General features: G+C 47.4%; 1 protein-coding gene across 1 annotated transcript in view; it reads right to left on the bottom strand.

Moving 5' to 3' along the window:
* Positions 1–13,956, bottom strand: part of LOC144480344 (uncharacterized) — a 54,797-nt gene extending 40,841 nt beyond the window's left edge. Inside the window, exons 1-5 of the mRNA XM_078199731.1 lie at positions 13,773–13,956; positions 13,598–13,675; positions 11,850–11,906; positions 6,805–6,864; positions 4,224–4,339 (exon numbers count right to left, since the gene is read on the bottom strand). Of these exons, the coding sequence (XP_078055857.1) occupies positions 4,224–4,339; positions 6,805–6,864; positions 11,850–11,906; positions 13,598–13,675; positions 13,773–13,817 (356 nt within the window). The 5' untranslated portion in view covers positions 13,818–13,956. The remainder of the gene's footprint in view (positions 1–4,223; positions 4,340–6,804; positions 6,865–11,849; positions 11,907–13,597; positions 13,676–13,772) is intronic.
* Between the last annotated feature and the right edge of the window lie 2,616 nt (positions 13,957–16,572).

The raw sequence follows: 16,572 nt of genomic DNA, 5'->3' as shown, positions 1-16,572 counted from the left end.
TCTGCTCAAGTGTTGTCAAAGAAATAGGTCGACTCACGAGGTTGAGATAACATCAGAAATATTGAGAGGCAAGGTTGAATGTTTATGACCAGCAGCTGATGTGGCGATTAGACAAGTGTCTCATAATTACTCTGTGATGCACAATTAAGTTCAATGCACCACTTTATTCACTCATTGTCTTTTATGACAGCTATTACAGAGACTTCAACTCTGTGTGCTCCTCCACACGGAAGGCAGGTGACATCTTTATCACGAGCTTATCGAGGAATTACTTGAATCTAAATATTGAACATAATAGCACAGGAATGCTGTGTACACAATGTATATAATTACTTTGAGTGTATACTGCGATAAACAACTCTCACTCGTCCACCACGGCAAAATGTCCGCCGGTTGAATGGTCGAGAGGGAAATCGGAGTGTTGGGAAAATGGACAGGAAAATCCCAGTTTTTCCATCAACCTTGAATCACCCTGGACCTGCGTCACCTTCACAAAGTGTCACCCCACTCGTCCCACTCTCTCTCAGTCTAGCCCTCCATGCGGTCAATTAGCCTCACGCGGAACATAAACACTAGCCTTGACCAGTCGGGCCGAATGGCCTGTTTCTGTGCTGTACATTCCCCATAGAAGGTTAAAATATAAATAAACTTTCAGGGGGAAGAATGCATTTGGGACATTCACAGACAATACCCAGAATCTCTCCGACATGAAACCCAGGGCAGCATCCTGGCCATTGCCGAGATCATCCACTGCTGCTGAAAACCAACGGGCTAGGCTGCGGAATCTCCCACTACAGATCCCACTATGATGGGGCTGGAAAATCCTGGCCATAGACTCATAACCGTACCCTCTCCGACTATGACTGACATCTTAAATTGAAAGAACGCCGATTTTAAAACCCTGACAATGCGGTCGGTACTAGGTGGCAGCCACAAGATCCAAGCAAAAACTAACCTTCTTTAAAAATAGTTAAATGATCCAGAGGGAAATCCTCTGCTTCCTCAGGGTGGGTGTGGAGAGGATGGTTCCTCTTGTGTGGAGATTCTAGAACCGGAGGGGGAATCACTGCTTAAAAATACAGGGTTGCTCATTTAGAATGGAGATGTGGAGAATCTCCTTCTCTCAGAGGTGGGTGAGTGTCTGGAACTCTCTTCCTGCAAAGGCAATGGAAGCAGAGTCTATGAATCTTTTTGAGGTGGAGCTGGATAGATTCTTGATTAATGAAGAGGGTGAAAGGTTATCGGGGGTAGGTGGGATTGTAGGGTTGAGGTAACAATGCGCCAGTCATCACGCATCTATCTATTCTACTCCCTTTTTCCAGCACTTGGTCTGTAGCCTTGTATGCTGGAGCATTTCAAGTGTTCATAATCTCATTGAATGGAGTAGCAGGTTCGAGGGGCCAAGTGGTCCATTCCTGCTCCTAATTTGTACGGTCCAGTGCATCTCAACTCCGGGCTCTGAACAGGGCTTGATGCCTCACTGGCTCTGAGGGCCTGCTCAGTTAAGAAGAATAATGGTTTTATTTACACACCCAGTTACAGATCACTCAGCTTGGCTGACCAGGTGTCGCTCCCGTTCTTACTGCCAGCCTTTGGTGTGTTTGGAAGGATTTGACATGCCCCAACCTGCTTGACCGCATTATGAACATACTTTCCTTGACCATCAAGCCATGGGGTGGGACTCGAACCCAAAGCATCTGGCTCAGAGGCAGGGACGCTATCCACTCTGCCACTCCTGACCAGTTGAGCACAATAGACTTCCTTCCATATTAGACATTGGACTGAACCAGACAGCCGACAATGGTTTCATGGTCATTGTTAGACTTTTAAGTTCCAGATTTGCATTGAATTCAAATTCCACAATCTGCTGTGTTGGGATTCGAACCCAGATCCCTCGACTCTTGAGGCCAGGATTTTACCTGTACGCCAACCTGAGGCTGGTAAGATCACGTCCGAGGCCAATGGAGAATGCTATTTTGCGAGCCTCGCCCGCCCTGATTTCGGGGCAGGTGTGTCAGTAAAATCGGGGCCTGAGTCTCTGGGTTTCTAGTCCAGTGATAATATCGCGAGGCCACTGCCTTGCCCTCTGGTTGCTACAGGTATAGAGTCTGTGGCACATCAGGTCCCTCAGCTGCCCTGCGCTTACACAGAGTTCCCATTAATCGCTGCACAATCACACAACCCAGCCACTCGGAGCAATCTCCTGACCTTGATTAGTGATACAGAGCTTCAACAGCAACTTAGTTTCCCTCCAGTAAAACAACTTGTATCTATCACAGCTAAATGAGAGCAAAGCTGGGCTGCAGCAAGGAAGAGAAGTTGGCAGAGGAGTCGGTATCCAGAGAACATGGACTGAAGAGAATTGACAAATAAAAAACACAGAGATAACATTTATTTAACGCAGCAACTTGCTGTGGTCTGAATGCACTGCCTGATAGGGTGGCGGAAGCAGATTCAGTGGTAATAGTCAAAAGTGAAGGTTAGGAATACTGCGGCGAGTAACTCACCTCCTGGCTCCCCAAAGCCTGCCCACCATCTACAAGGCACAAGTCAAGAGTGTGATGGAATAGTCTCTACTTGTCTGGATGGGTGCAACACTCAAGAAGCTCAACATCATCCAGGACAAAGTCGCTCACTTTATTGGCCCTCCATCCACCATCCTCAACATTAATTCCCTCCACCCTCGATGCTGAGTAACAGCCGTGTGTACCATCTACAAGGTGCACTGCAGCAACTCACCAAGACTCCTTTGACAGCAGCTTCCAAACCCACAATCACTACCACCTAGAAGGACAAGGGCAGCAGATACATGGGAATACCACCACTTGGAAGTTCCTCTCCAGGCCACTCACCGTCCTGACTTGGAAATATATCGGCCATTCCTTCACTAAGGAAATCCTGGAACTCCCTCTCTAACCACACTGTGGATGTGCCTACACCTCGCGGACTGTAGCGGTTCAAGAAGGCAGCTCACCACCACCTTCTCAAGAGCAATAAGTGTTGGGCTTGTCTAGCCAGTGGCACCCATATCCCTTGAAAGAATATTAAAATAAATACTTGAAGGGAAAATAAAAATGACTGTGTTACAGCGAAGGAGCAGGACTATCGGGAATGGGGCTAATTGTTTAACTCCATTAAAGAGGCGATACCAGTGTAATGGGCCAAATGGCCTCTGTCTGTGCTCCATCATACGATTCTAAGAAGTTGGTCCAACCTTTGTTCAACATGTTTTGTCGATTTTAAACGGTGAGTACTTACTGAATAAACACCTCCCCATAGTCACTGCTCTAATCCTTTAGGGATGAGAGTGATTGTGGAGGGAATGGAGGGACACAGTTCCTGTAAGTTTGCTACACAACACAATGCAATCAACAATCATACCCAGGCGGTGAATTGATCTCAGGGTAAAGTCAAAAGCTGATAGTTTCTGATTTATCTTGAGATTGGACTATCAGCCATCACCACAGATTGAGGAAGTGGCAGTTATACAGTCACAATAGCTGGGATTTCCGCAACCCTGCCAGTGGGTGGCACGGTAGCACAGTGGTTAGCACTGCTGCTTCACAGCTCCAGGGACCTGAGTTCGATTCCCGGCTTGGGTCACTGTGTGGGGTTTGCACATTCTCCTCATGTCTGCGTGGGTTTCCTCCAGGTGCTCCGGTTTCCTCTCACAGTCCAAAGATATGCAGGTTAGGTTGATTGGCCATGCTAAAAATTGCCCTTAGTGTCCTGAGATGCGTAGGTTAGAGGGATTGGTGGGTAAATGTGTAGGGATGTGGGGGTAGAGCCTGGGTGGGATTGTGGTTGGTGCAGACTCGATGGGCCGAATGGCCTCTTTCTGTACTGTAGGGTTTCTATGATTTCTATGATCTGGCGAGTGGCCAAAAGTCAGTTGATTTTTCACCATTCTCCAAATGTTCCCATCTCGCCCGCGTCAATGGCAGGGCTGATCATCAAATTCAATATCCTGATCCCCCCTTTCCCCCACATATCCCTTTAGCCCCAAGATATGGGACATTATCATGGATTGATATACAGTCAATCAGCAGATGGTGCAAATGCTATGCTCCAGTACTCCAACTTGCTGTCACACATACAACAACACAAGAAATAGGAGCAGGGATAGACCAGATGGCCTGTCAAGCATGATCCACTGCCATTCAATACAATCATGGCTGATCTTTGGCTTCAACTCCACTTTCTCGATGTGTTTAAAGACATACCTTTGAGGCGTGTTTGCTACTTGCACATCTACAACTTCCTCTTTTCTGTTCTTTGTCAGCTTGTCATGTTTTTCCTTTATCTCTATTTGTAGTTTTCCAATCCTCATAGTTAAGTCCTTGATAAAAGAAATATCAATTGCTAATTATCTGTTGTGTAGAACACGTCTTTGGTAGAATGTCCATCTAACAAAAACACAACCACATTGATTTAGTTCAGTACGGGACACAAAATAAGCATTATATTGCTTATCTTTGCATTGTTGAGGAGAGATGCCCAGACCCTTAAATCTTGCTTCGATCAACAAAAGAGTCAGTGGTTGTGGAGGAGAGCAGAGGCCAAAATCCAATCAGCCATGAACTTATCAAGGGGTGGATCAAGCTCGAGGGGCTGAATGGCCTACTCCAGTTCCCAACTTTTCATATGATCACGGATCTGTGCCAGACATGAATAGGATGATTCCAGTGTAAATATCAAACAGGTCTCCTGATATAATTTGATATAATTGCCCAGGCAACTCAAACCTGCCCATACTTTGGACAATTGCCGCACATTTGCATGGGTCAGGCCTTCCAAAGCATCACAGCAGCAAACGTCTCAGCATTTGCCAGTGCCGAGCCTCACAAGATCCACCCCGCACAGAGTGCTGCACCAGTGACTCAGACCGCTCGGAGTGCCTGGAGTGGGATTTGAACTTCCGACCCTCCGACTCAGAGAGGCACGAGTGCTGCCCACTGAGCAGCTGCAGACACATAGCCCATTGTTGAGTCCAACAAACAAGTCCACTGAGTCGCAGAGAAAGCCGCGGCAGAGAGCCGTGACCGCTCTCCAGGAGTGTGATGTAGCAATGGGTGGAGACGAACAGAAATGTTTATGAAAATGTGAATCAGATTCAGCCGACAGCAGAGAAACAAGCCAGACCCTTTCCAGCTCAGGTCCAGACTTCTCATCTTGTGGCCTTTTGCATTAGAGGCAGAAACCCTACAGAGCAGAAGGAGGCCATTCGGTCCATCAAGTCTGCACCGACCACAATTCCACCCAGGCCCTATCCCCATGACCCCATGTATTTACCACACTATGATGTGGAGATGCCGGCGTTGGACTGGGATGGGTACAGTTAGAAGTCTCACAACGCCAGGTTAAAGTCCAGCTTTACCATACTAGTTCCCCTGATGCTAAGGGACAATTTAGCGTGGCCAATCAACCTAACCTGCACATTTTTGGAGTGTGGGAGGAATTCGGAGCACCTGGAGGAAACCCACGCAGACACGGGGAGAACGTACAAACTCCACACACTCACCCAAGACCAAAATTGAACCTGGGTCCCTGGCGCTGTGAGGCAGCAGTGTGAACCACTGTGCATTGTGGAAACATTAGCCACTCTAAGATGGGGGGGGTGGCTATCTTACCGGCTCGTCCCACCAGTCAATCAACATGGTGAACTGGTAAGATCAGGCGAGAGGTGAAAAGTTGGGCTCGCTTCTCGCAATATTACCGGCACTGTTCTGCCAGCGAATAGATTTCAATATTCAAAACTTTACTTAAATATAACAAAGGAGTCCCGGACACTATCGTCCGTGCTCATTGCCCTTACCTACTCGTCAGTGGAGGTCGTCACCTGCGAGGATCACATATGGTCCCCACCACCAGAGGCCAGATGTGATGGCCTCCCCAGTGGAAACAGAGGACATAGAAACCCCCTGGGTGTCCAGGGGCAGGATCGGGCAGTGCTGCCTGGGCAGTGCCAGCTTGACATTGCCAGCCCAGCACCCTGGCACTGCACACCAGACACCTTGGCAGTACTGGGGTGGGGCCAGGGCCTGATGGGGGCAGGGCATGCTGGGATGGGGCCAAATGGGGCAGAGCCTGAGGGGGGGGGCAGGGCCATGTCGGGACAAGGCGGGGAGAGCTCCTGGGGAGGGGGAGTGAGGGAAGGCGGGGACTCTGCATAGGGGACTGGGAGGCAATCGGCCAGGGCAGTGATTGGGGATGGGGGGGGAAATCAGCCGGGGCAGCTATCAGTCAAGGCGGTGATCGGGGGCTGGGGCAACGATCGGCAGCTGGGAGGGCGATGTCCAGGGTGGCAATCAGCAGGGGGACGGAGAGGAGGGAGTTGTCCTGGGGGGTGGGGAGGGTAATGTCTGGAGGGGTAGGGGAGCCAGGCACTGGGAGCGGGTCCCAATGACTGTGTGTGTGTGTGTGTGTGGGGGGGGTCGGGGGGCAGTGACACAAGATCTCCACTATACTGTGTGGACACTGTGTACTGAGAGGTCGGGGTGCCTGCACAATGGCGCCCCTAAAGCTCAGTAGCTGGCTTCCCGGTGAGATTAGGCTGTGCCACCCCCCCCTCCCCCTGCTGGTGAGAATCGCATTGTGCCTTTTTTGTTTAACTAAATGCCGTACGATTGCGGCTGGAAGCTCGCCCAGAAAATGGGTACAATTCTCTCCCGTGTTCAAGCACATTCGGCACTTGGATTGTTTTCGTAAGATCGTCCCCGGGGCGTTTGACCCAATGGAACATTCTTCACGTCACAGTGACAGCTGAAATGAGTCCCAGATCTCCCCCCCTTTTGAAATGCTCACCACTTTTCTATCAGCTAATTCATCCGCTGTTATCCACAGGGCTTCAATGGTATGGTTTAGCTGGAAACAAATTCACAAGTAACATCAAAATTAATCAGGTTTGGAGCCCAGCCTGGCATCCAGATTTCCCAGTCTGGCAGATATTTATTGGCAGCTGTTATGATAACAAAAAAAATGCAAGACTATCAGATCTTAACTTTGGATCTGCCTTCCTGACCCTCCAAATATGAACTGCCTCAGCAAACAGCTGCCTTTTAACCACAAAATCATGTCCTTATGTTTAAGTAAAGTCCAAAATCCAAATGTCACTTGAACTAGTCTATCTAACAGTTACTGGCCTTGGAGACGGTCCAGAGGAATGAAAATCTTGGTGTATGAGGAATGTTTGAGGACTTTGGGCCTGTACTCGATGGAGTTTAGAAAGATAAGGGAGGATCTCATTAAAACGTCCAAACACTGAAAGGCCTGGATAGAGTGGATATGGGGAAGATGTTTCCATTAGTGGGAGAGACTAAGATCCAAGGGCACAGCCTCAGAGTAAACCGAGATGAGGGGGAATTTCTTCAGCCAGAGGGTGGTGAATCTGTGGAATTCATTACCACAGAAGGCTGTGGAGGCCGGGTCGTTGAGTGTATTTAAGACAGAAATAGGCTCTTGATTGGTAAGAGGATCAAGGGTTATGGGGAAAAGGCGGGAGGAGAATGGGGTTGAGAAACTTATAGAATGGCGGAGCAGACTCAATGGGCCGAATGGCCTAATTCTGCTCCTATATCTTATAGTCTTATGGGATTATAGCTACCATTTCTACCCTGATGAAAGATCATTGAATTGATAAACTAATTCCTCTCGCTGCAGCAGAGCTGATTTAGTCAGTAAAGGAATTGAGAGTTATGGGGATAAGGTGGGAAACGGAGTTGAGGATTATATCTGATCAGTCATGACCTCATTGAATGGCGGTGCTGACTCGATGGGCTGAATGGCCTACTTCTGCTCCGACATTGTATGGTCTTACAGTCTAATAAAAGGTTGTGGTTCATGGGGTTCAACAATTGGAAGGATGGATGGTGCTCTATGTTGTTTTGTTAGAAAGTTGCAATTGTAGATGAATTACTTGGAGCTCTTGTGGCGCAGTTGTAGTGTCCCTACCTCTGAACCAGAAGCTCTGGGTTCGAATCTGACACTAGGATTTGGTGGCCATGCAACAAGTGTTCATGATGTGGTTCAGTGATGATCAGCTTGGAAATGCTTCCACCATCATTCCCCAAAGGGAAAAAGGAGGTGAAGATATGCTTAAAAAAGAACTTGGAGCTGAGGATGCTGATGCCTCGAGGGTTAATTTCACATCTCAGTGCCTTGTCCGCAGTCACAAACAGAGCATTGAGATGTGAAGCCAGAGTTAGTGGTCAGCAGTAACTCACAGAAAGTCTTTCCCACTTGGTTGAGAGCTTTTTGATTAGTGTCACAAGTAGGCTTACATTAACACTGCAATGAAGTTACTGTGAAATTCCCTTAGTCACCACACTCCGGCACCTGTTCGGGTACACTGAGGGAGAATTTAGCATGGCCAACGCACCTAAACAGCACGCCATTCGGACTGTGGGAGGAAACCAGAGCACTCAGAGGAAACCCACGCAGACACGAGGAGAATGTGCAAACTCCACACAGACAGTGACCCAAGCCGGGAATCGAACCCAGGTCCTTGGCGCTGTGAGGCAGCAGTGCTAACCACTGTGCCACCGTGTCACCCTATACTTGTGTCTCTTCAACACATCTATACTGTTCACTTCAACCACTCCCTGTGATGACGGATCCCACATTCCCGCCACTCCTTAGGTAAAGAAGTTCTTTTCCGAATTCTCCATTGGATTTCTCCGTTGTTGGCTTTCTAGTTATGCTCTTCCCCGCATGAGGATACATTGGGTGGCACTATCTACCCGGCATGTTGCAATGGCCGCCGATGGGATCATCCATTCCCACCGCCGTGTCACCCATTAAAGTGGCTCCCTGGCACCAGTGCTAACTTGTAAAATTACTCACTGAGTGCACTGCCAAGACTTAACTCATAATCAGGAGAAGAGCAAAGCTCGAGGTGGTTATTACAGGAGCCTCAGCTCAAATGACTGCCTGTAACTTCCCAAACATTCATCTGGTTTTGCTTATATTAGCTAGCCACCAACATGGCAGCTAAAATTCCCAAACAGCTCCCATCACCAGCTGTGACATCTTTAGAAACGATGTTAACAGCTTGCCAGATGATCTGGCATCCCAGTTGAGGAGAGTTGTTTATCCCACTCAATAAATTGTTAAAACATGTCTTATTCCTTGCAGAACTCATGTTGGATAATCGAGATCTGTAAACACAAACATCAAGGATTTATAGTGGAGGTCCCTGCTGTTCTCTGCACAAGAACCTGCAGCCCACACTCCGAATGCATCTTTCCCGCATTGATAACTCATGCGCAGACAATACATGCATGATCCTGTTTGGGAATGAAGTAGGACAAGTGGATTATTTTCACATGAGTCCTCGTGACTTTGATCAAATCCCTAAATGATGACTTAATCAGAGAGCAGCAGTCTGATGACGCCTGCGTGAGACAGCTGTCAGCCTGAGGTCAGCCTACTGCACACTGCAGTGACTCATCATCAACAGCCTTAATGTTGGTTAATTTACCCGTTTGGATCAGTTTAAAGTCCGGACCAATTGCCCTGCCTCTCTGATATGGGACAGACTTCTAAAAAGATGGAAAAATCAGCGGATCATTTTTAACCTGTTTTGCCACAGTTTTGAACAGAGACACTATTCACTGCGCCTCAGGGCCAATTTGGGATTAAGAATCTGAATTATTCTTTGCCTTCCCTTTTTTTGGATAAATGCTTTCAACATAATATGAGCTTGCTATTTTTTCTTTCAACAACTTTAAGTATGTTCAGGTTTTTTTTAGAAATCACGAATAGATCACTAGACGTTATTACACAGAACTCGGATTATCATTTCAATACTCACTTTGTCATTTCACCATCAGAGTGTTAAAGACATGTTTTGTACCAGACAACGCTAACCCCTGTTCCGCTATTAACACATTCTGCTATCTGCCCTTTGTGCCACGATTAGCACCTTCCGTAACACCTCCCTTTGTCTTGTGTCCTGTGTCAAGGGGGAAGTGGTATTGTCACTGGACTAGTAATCCAGAGTCCCAGAGTAATGTTCTGGGGACTCGGGTTTGAATCCCACCATGGTAGATGGTGAAATTTGAATTCAATAAAAATCTGGAATCCATTGTTGTAAAAACCCATCTGGTTCACTAACATCCTTTAGGGAAGGAAATGGGGTAGCACAGTGGTTAGCACTGCTGCTTCACAGCACCAGGACCAGTGTTCGATTCCCGGCTTGGGTCACTGTCCATGCGGAGGCTGCACATTTTCCTCATGTCTGCGTGGGTTTCCTCCGGGTGCTCTGGTTTCCTCCCACAGTCTGAAAGACATGCTGGTTAGGTGCATTGGCCATGCTAAATTCTCTCTCAGTGTACCCGCACGGGCACCAAAGTGTGAATTTTCACAGTAACTTCACTGCAGTGTTAATGAAAGTCTACTTATGACACTAATAAATAAACTTTAAACTTTAAATCTGCTGCCCTTACCTGGTCTGGCCTACATGTGACTCCAGACCCACAGTCAATGTGGTTGATTTTTAAATGTTGTTGGGGATGGTCTGACTTGTGACACTTATAAATAAACATTTTTTTAAAATCCCACCCGAGATCAACGGATCTTTCCATGTTCCCCCCTCGCCCACTCCAATTCCCGAGGCGAGCGGGCTGGTAATTCTGTCTCTCTCTCCATAGATCTGCTGATTTTGTTCAACATTTTCTGTTTTTATCCTGGATTTCCAGCATCCGCAGTATTTTGCTTTTATTTAATGGGTCCTTACTTGTCCGATCCTTGGACAATGCTGTACTCGCCCAGGTCTGGGAGCAGTCCTATTTTAGCAATGTGCGGTCTGCTTGCAGGGGGGTAATCAGTGAGATAAACCCAAAGGAGGATATCCAGTACAGAAAATCAACAGAACCACTGCAATCTTAACCCTTTCTCTGATATGAAGCAGTTGAGGACAAGTGTTGGGTGATATTTTGGGGATAGTGGTGAGGGCAGGGGGGAGTTGATTTTTAAGTGAGATACTTTAGACATGGGTAACCCAATAATCAGGGATTGAATCAGGATCATAACCCGTTCTGTATCAAAGGAGCTGATACAATATTAATCACAATCTTTATCGATTGTTAAAAATACCAAAGGACAGTGTAGCATATTTTATTTGCAGGTTTTTGTATATTGGTGTCACAAGTAGGCTTACATTAACACTGCAATGAAGTTACTATGAAAATCCCCTAGTCGCCACACTTCAGCGCCTGTTCAGGTACACTGAGGGAGAATTTAGCGTGGCCACTGGGGGAAGGTGATGGCCTAGTGGTATTATTGCTGGACTATTAATCCAGAAGCTCAACTAATGTTCTGGGGACCAGGGTTCGAATCCCGCCACGGCAGATGGTGGAATTTGAATTCAACAAAAAATATCTGAAATTAAGAATCTACTGATGACCAGGAAACCATTGTCGATTGTCAGAAAAACCCATCTGGTTCACTAATGTTCTTTAGGGAAGGAAATCTGCCATCCTTACCTGGTCTGGCCTACATGTGACTCCAGAGCCACGGTAATGTCGTTGACTCTGAGCTGCCCTCCAAGGGCAGCTAGGGATGGGCAATAAATGCTGGCCCAGCCAGCGACGCCCATGTCCCAGAGGAAACTCACGCAAGCACGAGGGGAACGTGCAAACTCTGCACAGGCAGTGACTCAAGTTGGGAATCGAACCCAGGTCCCTGGCATTATGAGGCAGCAGTGCTAATCACTGTGCCACTGTGTTTTATTCTCAAAGCTCATTAGGCTTTAATGTGAACTGTCTCTGACTAACTAACTCTTTCAATGCCAAGAATGTCACAATTTCCAAAAGAGATTTCTTTATACTTAAAGAACTGAACTCTCTCACCTCTCGGATTCTTTCATCTTTAGATTCAGTGTCTTGTTCTATATTCCGGAGATCGGTCTGAGGAAGTAAATTGTTTGTCACATTGCAGAGCCTTTTAACTCTTGTTCCAAAGCAGATGAAATTTGTAAAGTACTGAAGCCCCGATTTCTGCTCAGGCCGGGATTGGTGTGCGGGGACAGAGAGGCAGAGCGAGCAGTGAGATCACGTGCTGAGGCCCAGAGCGATCCCAGCTCCCAGGCCTCAGTCACACTCGCTGGATCATAGAATCATAGAATCCCTATGGTGCAGAAGGAGGCCATTCAGCCCAACAAGCCTGCACCGGCACCAATCCCACCCAGGCCCTATCCCTGTAACCCCACATCTTTACCCTGCTAATCCCCCTGACACTAATGGACAATTTAACATGGCCAATCCACCTAACCCGCACACCTTTGGACCGTGGGAGGAAACCGGAGCACCTGGAGGAAACCCACACGGATATGGGGAGAACGTGCAGACTCCGCATAGACAGTGACCCAAGCTAGGAATAGATCACACTCCCACATACACACACCATAGGAATCACTACCTGGCCATTGGATGGGGCTAGGAACTGTTCAGGACAAGAATACTACTGGGGATGTAGAGTAACTCTGTATTCCTTTTCACTTCAGACAATTATCCAAAATCATTTGAAACTTTCAATTGAACCTGCTTCCACCACACTCCAGATCCTAACCGCACGCATTTTCCCTCCTCTGGGACATGGAAAAATGGCAGCTGGAATGGGACTAGCTGAGTTGTGCTTGCAAAGAGCTGGCATGAAAATGATGGGCCAAATGGTCTCCTTCCATGCTGTAACCATTCTTTGATTCTACAAAACATGCTCTTTAATCTTCAAAAGTAATTAAATAGCAGAGCATCAATATTAACCTGTAGATAATCCCAAAATACTACAGTTGTTTATTATCCTTCTGAGCAAAACCCTTTCCAAATGAAATTAGAGGGAGCAGTAAAATAGATAAAATGGTGGCACAATGGTTAACACTGCTGCCTCGCTGCATCAGGGATCCAAACTCATGTGTGGAGTTTGCACATTCTCCCCATGTCTGCGCGGGTTTCCTCCGGGTGCTCCGGTTTCCTCCCACAGTTCAAAGATGTGCGGGTTAGGTTGATTTGCCGTGTTAAATTAGTGTCAGGGGGACTAACAGGATAAATACATGGGGTTACGGGGATAGAGCCTGGGTGGGATTGTTGTCACTGCAGGCTTGATGGGCCAAATGGCCTGCTTCTGCACTGTAGGGATTGTATGATTCTCTGCAATAACAGAGGTGGAGGTAAAGAATTTGTGGGAGTGGGGGAGGAATGTAGTACGGGTGGCGTATCTCTTGGGTCAGATGTGCAGTGTGGAGAGATAGGGTCCTCACAAGCACAGCACCGCACGGTAGTGGGGGAGCTCTGAATTGACATGGATTGCCCAGGAGACAATTTCCTGCCAGGAGTGCCAGGTCACCGCTATGGTGACATTGCCTCTGTGCCGGGGAAATTGTTCTTCTCTGGAAGCCTGGCAAAGCTGCAAAGTAATGTCTCCACCACGGCACAGGATTGATGAGAGACTTGAGAAGTAGAAGCTTGCTACCTTTCTGCCTCTGTGCCAGATGGCAGCTTTCTGCCGATTACTCTCTCGATGGAAAAACCCCAGCCTGCCTGCAGCCAAAACTACGCAACCGCAAAAGTCTTTGTGAGTGGAAAGGCTAAAGTGTCCTTACCTCCAGCTTAGTGCCAGCTTTGCAATGCCTGGAATAATTACTTTCCAACACGAAGAGTTTCTTAGTCATTTCAGAGATCTGAAATGCAAAAACAGTGGAAGACTGACGTAACCATTTGTGTTCTCATTTCCAATACAAGGATTAACAAGTTGTACAAAGAGTCGCTTGTATTTACCGAGTAACAGGATACTTGGGAGTACATTAGAAGACAAGAGTTCATTTCTGCAGCTCAGGCACAATGAAAAGTTTACAAAATACGTTTTTGAACCAATAGTTCCAATTTTATAACCCTGAAAAGTGCCGTGAGCAATGCTGTGCATCTTTTTAAAGTTTTAAAAGATGTCCAGGCCTTATTGGGCGGCGCTAAGCATGTTTATCTCCTGCCAAAGCTTTCAGAAACCTAATCCCTTTTAATCTTCATTGCCAACATTTCCAATGAACGCGTTCAGTTTTAAAGTTAAATTAAACCAAAGTGGCACATGCCAGATGTCTTGATCCCAGTGAAAAGGGAGAACTTCTGCATTTATGTTTCAAGTTTATTTATTAATGTCACAAGTAAGGCTTACATTAACACTGCAATGAAGTTACTGTGAAAATCCCCCAGGCGCCTGTTCGGGTGCACTGAGGGAGAATTTGGCACGGCCAATGCACCTAACCAGCTCGTCTTTCATACTGTGGGAGAAAATCGGAGCACCCAGAGGAAACCCACGCAGACACAGAAACATAGAAACATAACAGATAGGAGCAGGAGGAGGCCATTTGGCCCTTCGAGCCTGCTCCGCTATTTATTACGATCATGGCTGATCATTCAACTCAATAGCCTAATCCTGCTTTCTCTCCATAACCTTTGATCCCATTCGCCCCAAGTGCTATATCCAGCCGCCTCTTGAATACATTCAATGTTTTGGCATCAACTAACTTCCTGTGGTAATGAATTCCACGGGCTCACCACTCTTTGAGTCAAAAATGTCTCCGCACCTCCATTCTAAATGGTCTACCCCGAATCCTCAGACTGTGACCCCTGGTTCTGGACTCCCCCACCATCGGGAACATCCTCCCTGCATCTACCCTGTCTAGTCCTGTTAGAATTTTATAAGTCTCTATGAGATCCCCCCTCATTCGTCTGAACTCCAGCGAAAACAATCCTAACCTGGTCAATCTCTCCTCATACATCAGTCCCACCATCCCCGGAATCAGCCTGATAAACTTTTGCTGCACTCGCTCGACAGCAAGAACATCCTTCTTCAGAAAAGGAGACCAAAACTGCACACAATACTCCAGGTGTGGTCTCACCAAGGCCCTGTATAATTGCAACAACACATCCCTGCTCCTGCCCTCAAAACCTCTCGCAATGAAGACCAACATATCATTTGCCTTCTTTACCGCCTGCTGCACCTGCATGCTTACCTTCAGTGACTGGTGCACAAAGACACTCGGGTCCCGCTGCACACTCCCCTCTCCCAATTTACAGACATGGGGAGACATGGGGCGGCATGGTAGCACAGTGATTAGCACTGCTGCTGCCTCACAGCGCCAGGGACCCGGGTTCAATTCCCAGCTTGCGTCACTGTCTGTGTGGAGTTTGCATGTTCTCCCTGTGTCTGCGTGGGTTTCCTCCGGGTGCTCCAGTTTCCTCCCACAGTCTGAAAGAGGTGCTGGTTAGGTGCATTGACCGGGACAGGTGCCGGAGTGTGGCGATTAGGGGATTTTCACAGTAACTTCATTGCAGTGTAAATGTAAGCCTTACTTGTGACTAATAAATAAACTAAACTTTATAAATAAATAAATAAGAATGTGCAGACTCCACACAGACAGTGACCCAAAGCCGGGAACTGAACCCGGGTCCCTGGCGCTGTGAGGCAGCAGTGCTAACCACTGTGCCACCATGTTAGCACCTTACATGAGCTCAGGGCATCCCAAGGTGCTCTGGTCAATTATTTCTGCCCATGTCCACTTTCAGCATAGGCTGCAGCGAGTGAATGTGCGTTTAGGCGCCATTTAAATGGCAGGACTTTTGGCTCCATGAGGTGACGACAGGGCTGACGAATCATTGCCCTTCCTGCCACAAGATTTGATGATCTCCTCGTTAATGAGCCGAGAGCTGGAAAATCAGGCACAAGAACTCGCCCCGCCGCCCAACGGGAACAGTTTTCCTGCCCGCCACCACACTTAGGGCCCGATTTTACCATTTGGAGTCTAAGGGCCGGATCCGGGCGTAATACAGATCCGAGCCCGGAATCCTCTTTGCAGCGCATACGCTTTTTGCCTTGGATCCTTTGGGAAAATATTTCAAAATATATATCCCCCCATCCATATTTTGAAATATTTTCCCAAATTTTTGACTGTCAGGTTTTTAGTTCCTGCGATTATAATTTTGACATTATCTTCCAAAGGGAATTCCTCTAATTCTGTGCAATGTTCAGATGAAAACAAGATGACAAAGGATTCAAGGCTGCTCCAGAGGCAGAGTAGATGCACCAACGTTGCCCATGCAAATCACATTCTTAAGTAGGGGCACATCTGCCATGGAATGTGAGAGAAGAGTTGCCAATACAAACTTCTTTTCACTATGGTTGATTTCCCAGATTTAGTAATCTCCTTGAATCTTATTTCCAACCAAGTTCCACCACGGGGACAATTCTTCCAAGTTCACCACATGAACATTTGAACTCCTGGCTCATGGCTACAGGGCCATCAACAATCCAGTTACAGATCACAAATGTATTATACAGATCACTAATTGCTCACTAGGACACTGTAGTTTAATTACCTTTCCCATAGATAATTAGGCAGCACAAAGAAGATGCTGCATTATTTTCAGTTTGCAAGATTCTCCCAAGTCCATTCTCTGCCCCATCCTCCTCCCCCCGCCCCCCCAACCAGAGATCCATCTGAGCCCACCCCCCTCCTCCGGCGGACGCCAGCGGAAGGCCAGGAAGATGCTGCAGGCTCTCGAAGGACTGCAGGTCAGAAGG

The sequence above is a fragment of the Mustelus asterias genome, chromosome 2, assembly GCF_964213995.1.
Source record: "Mustelus asterias chromosome 2, sMusAst1.hap1.1, whole genome shotgun sequence".
NCBI lineage: Eukaryota > Metazoa > Chordata > Chondrichthyes > Carcharhiniformes > Triakidae > Mustelus > Mustelus asterias.
This window is presented reverse-complemented; position numbering and strand designations above follow the sequence as displayed.